The following is a 9273-nucleotide window of genomic DNA, read 5'->3' as shown; positions in this document are numbered from 1 at the left end:
ATGGATTTAAAAAAATATTTTCTGACCATTTCCAGACCATTTTTTTCATCAGTTTTGTACCATTTCCCCCCCACCATTTTTGGACCTTTTTTTTTTACCATTTCTTGACTATTTTTAGACCGATTTTTTCACCACTTTTTCACCTATTTCCCAACCATTTCCTGACCATTTTTAAACCATCTTTTAACCATTTTTGGACCGATTTTTTCACCCATTTCCCGACCAATTTCTGACCAATTCCTGACCGGTTTTTGGACCATTTTTCCCCATTTTTAACAATTTTAAACAATTTTTTCCCCATTTTCCCGCCCGTTCCCCTCACAGCCCCGTCACCATGGCAACAACGCCGCGCCGTCGCTCTTTAATGACGTCACGCAGTCCTCCCGCATCCCAGAATCCCCCGCGGCCGTGAGGGGAAGGGGGGTCCGCCTGTATCCCAGAATCCCCCGCGGCCGTGAGGGGAAGGGGGGGGGTCCTCCTGTATCCCACAATGCCCCGCGCGCGCCCCCTCCCTCCCTCCCGCCGCCGCTCGCTCGCTGCCCCAGGCCGAGGCTCAGCCGGTACCGGAGGGGAGGGATGGGGGCGGTGTGGGGGGGATGGGCACGGCCCCCTGAGGGGCTTTAGGGAGGTGGGGGAGGGGAGAGGGAAGTGGTGGTTTTGGTGTGGGGGGGGGGTTTGGTGAGGGGGGGGGCGCGCGCGGTGACGTCACGGCGCGGCCTTGGTTTTCCCGTCCCCCCCTCTCCTCACTCGGTGTTGGCGCCCCTCCCCCCCCCCCCCCCCCCCGCTCTCCGCAGGTGCAGCCACGTGACTCCCGGAGCCCGCCCCACCCCCCCATCAGTGCTCCCAGTAACTCCCAGTAACTCCCAGTGACCCCCCCAGTAACTCCCAGTAACTCCCGGTGACCCTCCCAGTGCTCCCAGTAACACCCAGTAAGTCCCAGTAACCCCCGGTGACCCTCCCAGTGCTCCCAGTAACTCCCAGTAACTCCCAGTGCTCCCAGTAACCCCCATCACCCCTTTCCAGTGCTCCCAGTAACTCCCAGTGACCCTCCCAGTGCCTCCAGTCCCGCTTCCCATCACTCCCCTCCCAGTCCCTCCCAGTCCATCCCAGTTCCTCCCAGTCCATCCCAGTATCCCCAAATCCCCATTTCCTGGCTATTTCCCCTCCAAAAATCTGATTTTTTCCCATTTTTGGGGGCTTTTGCCCCCGTTTTTTTTTGCTCCCGGTCCCTCCCAGTCCCCCTAACGCCACTCCCAGTCCCTCCCAGTCCCTATAACTCTCTTCTTAGTCCCTTCCAGTGGTTCCCAGTCCCTCCCAGTCCCCCTAACTCCACTTCCAGTCCCTCCCAGTCCCCTCCCAGTCTCTCCCAGTCGCTCCCAGTCCCCATAACTCCCCTCCCAGTGCCTCCCAGTCTCCATAACTCCACTCCCAGTCCCCCCCAGTCCCTCCCAGTCCCCATAACTCCACTCCCAGTCTATCCCAGTCCCTATAAGTCCCTTCTTAGTCCCTCCCAGTCCCTCCCAGTCCCTCCCAGTCCCCATAACTCCACTCCCAGTCCCTCCCAGTCCACTCCCAGTCCATCCCATTCCCTTAACTCCACTCCCAGTCCCCAGATCCTTGCTCCCAGTCTCTCCCAGTCCCTCCCAGTCCCCATAACTCCCTCCCAACCTGCTCCCAGTCCCTCCCAGTCCCCATAACTCCACTCCCAGTCTCTCCCAGTCCCTCCCAGTCCCCATAACTCCACTCCCAGTACATCCCAGTCCCTATAAGTCCCTTCTTAGTCCCTCCCAGTCCCTCCCAGTCCCTCCCAGTCCCTCCCAGTCCCCATAATTCCACTCCCAGTCCCTCCCAGTCCCTCCCAGTCCACTCCCAGTCCATCCCATTCCCTTAACTCCACTCCCAGTCCCCAGATCCTTGCTCCCAGTCTCTCCCAGTCCCTCCCAGTCCCCATAACTCCCTCCCAACCTGCTCCCAGTCCCTCCCAGTCTCCATAACTCCACTCCCAGTCTCTCCCAGTCCCTCCCAGTCTCCATAACTCCACTCCCAGTCCCTCCCAGTCCCTCCCAGTCCCCATAACTCCACTCCCAGTCTCTCCCAGTCCCTCCCAGTCCCCATAACTCCCTCCCAACCTGCTCCCAGTCCCTCCCAGTCCCCATAACTCCACTCCCATTCCATCCCAGTCCCTCCCAGTCCCTCCCAGTCCCCATAACTCCACTCCCATTCCATCCTAGTCCCCATAACTCCACTCCCATTCCCTCCCAGTCCCTCCCAGTCCCTCCCAGCACCCCCCCCCGCCATGTCCTCCTGCGCCGACCTGCTGCGTTTCCAACTGCCGGGCCACGAGGCGGCGGCGCTGCGCTCCATGACGCGCCTGCGGGCCGAGGAGCGCTTCTGCGACGTCACCATCGTGGCCAGGAGCCTCCGTTTCCGCGGCCACCGCGTCATCCTGGCCGCCTGCTCGCCCTTCCTGAGGGACCAGTTCCTGCTGAACCCGGCGGCCGAGCTGCGCGTGTCGCTGGCGCACAGCGCCCGCGTGCTGGCCGACCTGCTGCTCTCCTGCTACACCGGCGCGCTCGAGTTCGCCGGCAGGGATCTGGTGAGGGTTCAGTTGGAGTTATAAATGCCAGTATTTGCCGGATGGAACGTGCCCGAGGGCTCGGCCGGGGCGCTTGGTGCTTGAGCAGAGGTGGCAGCTGAGGTGGCTTCACCTCAAAGGCACCTTTGGCCGCCTGGGTGTGAGGTGGTTCCACCTCAGGGACACCTTTGGCTGGCTGGGTTTTGGTGTTACCACCTCAAAGACACCTTTGGCTGTCTGGGTGTGAGGTGGTTCCACCTCAGGGACACCTTTGGCTCTCTGGACATTGCAGCAAAAGTGAGGGTTCCACCTCAGGGGTCTCTTCCCTGACCGATCCATCCCCGGGATATACCAAAATATTGGGATTAAACACCAAAATATCGGAATTAAACGCCGAAATATTGGTAATTAAATACCAAGATATTGGAATTAAATACCAAAATGTTGGAATGAAATACTGAAATATTGGAATGAAATACCAAAATATTGGGATTAAATACTGAACTAAAATATTGGAATTAGATACCAAGATATTGGAATTAAATACCGAAATATTGGTAATTAAATGCCAAAATATTGGAATTAAATACCAAACCAAAATATTGGAATTAGATACCAAGATATGGGGATTAAACACCAAAGTATTGGAATTAAATACTGAAATGTTGGGATTAAATACCAAACCAAAATATTACAATTCAATACCAAAATGTTGGGATTAAATACCAAAATATTGGAATTAAATACCAAGATATTGGTAATTAAATACCAAAATATTGGGGTTAAACACCAAAATATTGAGTTAAATACCAAAAAATTGGAATTAAATAACAAAATATTGGAATTAAACACCAAAATATTGGTAATTAAATACCAAAATATTGGGATTAAATACCAAAATATTGGTAATGAAATACCAAGATGTTGGAATTAAATACTGAAATATTGGAATTAAACACCAAAATATTGGAATTAGATACCAAAATATTGGAATTAAATATGAAAATATTGGAATAAAATACCAAAATGTTGGGATCAAACACCAAAATATTGGAATTAAATACCGAAATATTGGTAATGAAATACTAAAATGTTGGAATTAAACACCAAAATATTGGAATTAAACACCGGAATATTGGAATTAAATACCGAAATATTGGAATAAAACCATGAAATATTGGTTTTAAACACCAAAATATTGGGATTAAATACCAAAATATTGGAATGAAACACCAAGATATTGGAATCAAATACCGAAATATTGGAATTAAATACCGAAATATTGGAATGAAACACCAAAATATTGGAATTAAACAGCAGCTCCAGCAGCCCTCCCTGAGCCCGTGGTCGCCGTTCCTGTTAACCCTGGGGAGAGAGGGGCAGGGAAAGGGGGCAGGGATGGGATTCCCCCCCTAACCAGGTAAAGGGGGGGGACAAATGACACCTGGGTGGCCCAGCCAGCTCCTAAAAACCCCAAATTTCCACTTCCAACTTCCTGAAAACTCCAAAAAACTCCAAAAAATCCCCCAAAAATGTCATCTGCCTGGATAACCGAGGCGGGCGGTTTTTTCTACATCGCACCCCAACAGGTGAATTACCTGACGGCCGCCAGCTACCTGCAGATGGAGCACGTGGTGGAGAGGTGCCGAGGAGCCTTGGCCAGGTTCATCCAGCCCTCACCGACAGCCCCGGTGCAGCCGCCAAAAAACGAAGAGGACGAGGAAGACGAAGACGAGGAGGACACGACGGACGTTTGCATCGTCAAGGTGGAGCCGGCCACGCGGCGCAGGGGGCGCAGGTGGCCGGTGGTGGCCGCCAGCGAGGTGGTGAGCCAGGGTCCGGCGGGAGTGACCACGGTGGTGGCCGCCGCGCCGGACAACGCCAGCGCGCAGCTCGGGGTGGTCAAGGCGTGTTACAGCCTGGCCGAGGACGCTGAGGGTGAAGGCTTGGTCATCTTCCCCGGTGGCGGTGGCGGTGGTGGAGGTGGTGGTGGCAACACCACCGTGGCCGCCAGCGAGGAACCACCGGGCAACCAAGGAGCTGTGGGCGCCTCAACCACCACCACACCAACACCGTCGTCGTCGTCGTCGTCGTCGTCGTCGCGCTGCGGGAAGTGCGGGGAGAGCTTCCAGGGCGTGGAGAAGCTGGTGTTCCACATGAGGGCCCAGCACTTCGTGTTCATGTGCCCGCGCTGCGGCAAGCAGTTCAACCACAGCAGCAACCTCAACCGGCACATGAACGTGCACCGAGGGGTCAAATCCCACGGCTGCGGCGTCTGCGGCAAGAGCTTCACCCAGAAATCCACCCTGCACGACCACCTGAACCTGCACAGCGGCGCCAGGCCCTACCGGTGCTCCTACTGCGACGTCCGCTTCGCCCACAAGCCGGCCATCCGGCGGCACCTGAAGGAGCAGCACGGCAAAACCACGGCGCAGAACGTTCTGGAGGCTGGAGGCGCCGAGGGCGGGGTGGTGATGCGTTGATGTTGGGGTGGGGGGAGGGCCCGGCGTGGTTGGGGGGGGGGGTGGGGGTGGGGAATGGGGGGAGGGGCGGTGCTGGGTTCTCTCCCAGGGGTGGGGGTGGGAGGGAGGGGAGTGAGGGGTCAGGTGGGCAGCGAGGGGGTGAAGTGACCACGGAGTGACCACCGGAGTGGTTCAAAGGGAGACCCTCAAAGTGAGCCCCAGAGTGGTGGGGAGTGACCCCCAAAGTGGCTCAAAGTGACCCCCAGAATGGTGGGGAGTGACCCCCAAAGTGGCTCAAAGTGAGTCCCAGAGTGGTGGGGAGTGACCACTGGACACTGAATCCCTGCTGGACACTGAGGGGGTGGCAAGGAGGCCAAAGTGACCACGAAGTGACCCCCAGAGTGGCACGGAATGACCCCTAAAGTGGCACAAATTGACCCCCAAAATGGTGGGGAGTGACCCCCAAAGTGGCTCAAAGTGACCCCCAGAGTGGTGGGGGGGGAGTGACCACTGGACATTGAGGGGGTGACCACTGGGGTGGTGGCAAGGAGGCCAAAGTGACCACGAAGTGACCACCAGAGTGGCACAAAGTGACCCCAAAGTGGTGGGAAGTGACCACTGGACACTGAGGGAGTGACCGCTGGGGTGGTGGTGAAGTGACCACCAGAGTGACACGGAATGACCCCTGAAGTGGCTCAAAGTGACCCCAGAGTGGCTCAAAGTGACCCCAGAGTGGTCGGGAATGACCTCAGAAAGGAGGGGAGTGACCACCGGACACTGAGACTGAGGGGGTGACCACTGGGGTGGTGGCAAGGAGGCCGAAGTGACCACGAAGTGACCACCGAAGTGACCACCAGAGTGACCATGAAGTGACCCCAAAGTGGCACAAAGTGACCCCCCAGTAGTGGGGAGTGACCACTGGACATTGAGGGGGTGACCACTGGGGTGGTGGCAAGGAGGCCAAAGTGACCACGAAGTGACCACCAGAGTGACCACGAAGTGACCCCAAAGTGGTGGGGAGTGACCCCCAAAGTGGCACAAAGTGACCCCAAAATGGTGGGGAGTGACCACTGGACATCTGGACCCTGCTGGACACTGAGGGGGTGGCAAGGAGGCCAAAGTGACCACGAAGTGACCACAGGAGTGGCCACAAAGTGACCCCAAAGTGGCTCAAAGTGACCCCAGAGTGGTGGGGAGTGACCGCTGGACACTGGACCCTGCTGGACATCGAGGGAGTGACCACTGGGGTGGTGGCCAAAGTGACCATGAAGTGACCACGAACTGACCCCAGAATGGTGGGAAATGACCCCAAAGTGGCTCAAAGTGACCCCAAAATGGTGGGGAGTGACCGCTGGACACTGGACCCTGCTGGACATTGGGGGAGTGACCACTGGGGTGGTGGCAAGGAGGCCAAAGTGGTCAGAAATGACCCCAAAATGATGAGAAATGACCCCAAAATGGTGGGGAGTGACCCCAAAATGGTGGGGGAACCACCCCAAAATGTTGGGGAGCGACCCCAAATGAGGAACAACCCCAAAATTACGTGAAATGACCCCAAAATGATGGGAAATGACCCCAAAATGATGGGGAGTGACCCAAAATGATGGAAAATGACCCCAACATTTTGTGAAATGATCCCAAAATTGCATGAAATGACCCCAAAATGATGGGGAACGACCCCTGAGTGACAAATTTTGGGGTCCCCATTTAAAATCCAGCTCGAAAAAAAAAAAACCCAAAACGACCAAATTTGGGGATTTTGGGCAAAAAAAAAAAAAAAGGGGGAAATTTTAATTTTTTTGGGGGGGTTTCCCCCCAAATTTTGCCCCACAGGATAAATTTGGGGGTCCCAAGGCCATGGTGGAAAATTTGGGGGTCCCACTGATTTTTTGGGGGGGTTCCCCGATTTTTTCTGGGGGTTCTCCTGATTTTTTTGAGGGTCCCCCCAATTTTTTTGGGGGGGTTTTTTTGTAGATTTTAGGATTTGGGGGGGGGGGGGACCCCCTTAGGTTGTAGCGAGGGGTGGGGGAGGGGAAATTTGGGGGTGGGGGAGGGGGGGAAAGGATTTTGGAGCGAGGGGGGGGAGGGGACCCCAAAAATTTTGGGGTTTTTTTGGTTTTTTTTAAGGGGGTTTAGGGGGTAGAGAGGAAGAATTTGGGGGTCCCTTTTCCCTTTTTTGGGGGGGTTTGAGACCCTTTTTGGGGTCGGGGAGGTTGGAACCTCCTCCCCCCCCTCCCCCTCCCCGGAAATTTTTTTTTTTTAGGTTTTTTTTTGTAATAAACAGATTTTAAAGAAAAATAAAAAATGGATTTTTAATTTTTTTTAAAATTTTGTTTTTCGGGGGGATTTTTTGGTTTATTTTGGGGATTCATCATTTTATTTTCGGAGACGCGTTTATTTTTGGGGTTTCTTGCGTTTTGGCGATTTATTAATTTCATTTGGGGGGGTTATTAATTTATTTGGGATTTCTTTTTTTTAGGGAATTATTTATTTATTTTGGGGATTTATTCAATTTTTTGGGGGGATTTATTAATTTTTTTTGGATTTATCATTGAGGATTTATTCGTTTTTGGGGGATTTATTAATTTATTCATCCCTTTGCAGTTTTCTGATGTCTCCTTGCTCTTTAGTATGGTTCCAAAATCCCATTTTCTTTGAACCGTAAAATGCTGCAAATTTAAATTTAAGAAAAATTGCAAAATTCAAAAAAATGAGCTAAAATAAAAAAAAACCAAAAAAAGAATCGTAAAATGCTGCAAAATTAAATTGAAAAAAAATTTCAAAATTGAAAAATAAAATTAGTTAAAATTAAAAAAAAAACCCAAAAAATAACCGTAAAGTGCTGCAAAATTAAATTAAAAAAATTGCAGAATTGAAAAATAAAATTAGCTAAAACTAAAAGAAAAACAAAAAAAGAACCGTAAAATGCTGCAAAATTAAATTTAAAAAATTGCAAAATTGAAAATTAAAATTAGTTAAAATTTAAAAAAAACCAAAAAAAGAACCGTAAAATGCTGCAAATTTAAATTTAAGAAAAATTGCAAAATTCAAAAAAATGAGCTAAAATAAAAAAAAAACAAAAAAAGAACTGAAAAATGCTGCAATATTAAATTAAAAAAATTTGCAAAATTGAAAAATAAAAGTAGCTAAAATTAAAAGAAAAACAAAAAAAGAACCATAAAGTGCTGCAAAATAAATTTAAAAAAAATTCAAAATTGAAAAATAAAATTAGTTAAAATTAAAAAAAAACCAAAAAAAGAACCGTAAAATGCTGCAAATTTAAATTTAAGAAAAATTGCAAAATTCAAAAAAATGAGCTAAAATTAAAAAAAAACAAAAAAAGAATCGTAAAATGCTGCAAAATTAAATTGAAAAAAATTTCAAAATTGAAAAATAAAATGAGCTAAAATTAAAAAAAAAACAAAAAAAGAACCGTAAAATGCTGCAAAATTAAATTTAAGAAAAATTGCAAAATTCAAAAAAATGAGCTAAAATAAAAAAAAAAAAAACAAAAAAAGAACCGTAAAATGCTGCAAAATTAAATTTTAAAAAATTTCAAAATCGAAAAATAAAATTAGTTAAAATTAAAAAAAACCAAAAAAAAATCGTAAAATGCTGCAAAATTAAATTAAAAAAATTTCAAAATTGAAAAATAAAATGAGCTAAAATTAAATGAAAAACAAAAAAATAACCGTAAAATGCTGCAAAATTAAATTTAAAAAAATTTCAAAATCAAAAAATAAAATTTATTAAAATTAAAAGAAAACCAAAAAAAACCCGTAAAATGCTGCAAAATTAAATTAAAAAAAATTCAAAATTGAAAAATAAAATTAGTTAAAATTAAAAGAAAAACACAAAAAGAACCATAAAGTGCTGCAAAATTAAATTTAAAAAAATTTAAAATTGAAAAATAAAATGAGCTAAAATAAAAAAAAAACAAAAAAAGAACCGTAAAATGCTGCAAAATTAAATTTAAGAAAAATTGCAAAATTCAAAAAAAGAGCTAAAAAAAAAAAAAAAAAAAAAGAATCGTAAAATGCTGCAAAATTAAATTAAAAAAAATTTTAAAAATTGAAAAATAAAACGAGCTAAAATTAAAAGAAAAACAAAAAAAAATGAAAAATGCTGCAATATTAAATTTTTTAAAAATTGCAAATTTGATAAATTAAATGAGCTAAAATAAAAAAAAAAAAAACAAAAAAAGAACCGTAAAATGCTGCAAAATTAAATTGAAAA

At 47.5% G+C, this 9273-nt stretch overlaps 1 protein-coding gene across 1 annotated transcript; it reads left to right on the top strand.

Annotated features, from left to right (window-relative positions):
- The first annotated feature begins 516 nt into the window (after positions 1 to 516).
- On the top strand, positions 517 to 5058 carry ZBTB12 (zinc finger and BTB domain containing 12). Its single transcript, XM_066570701.1, has 3 exons — positions 517 to 560; positions 1237 to 2596; positions 4165 to 5058. The coding sequence occupies exons 2-3, from the start codon at positions 2297 to 2299 to the stop codon at positions 5056 to 5058; spliced, it is 1194 nt and encodes a 397-aa protein (XP_066426798.1). The 5' UTR covers positions 517 to 560; positions 1237 to 2296.
- The last annotated feature ends 4215 nt before the right edge of the window (positions 5059 to 9273 follow it).

The sequence above is a fragment of the Molothrus aeneus genome, unplaced genomic scaffold, assembly GCF_037042795.1.
Source record: "Molothrus aeneus isolate 106 unplaced genomic scaffold, BPBGC_Maene_1.0 scaffold_30, whole genome shotgun sequence".
Classification (NCBI taxonomy): Eukaryota; Metazoa; Chordata; class Aves; order Passeriformes; family Icteridae; genus Molothrus; species Molothrus aeneus.
The sequence above is the reverse complement of the archived record's forward strand: the minus strand, read 5'-3'. Positions and strand labels throughout refer to the sequence as shown.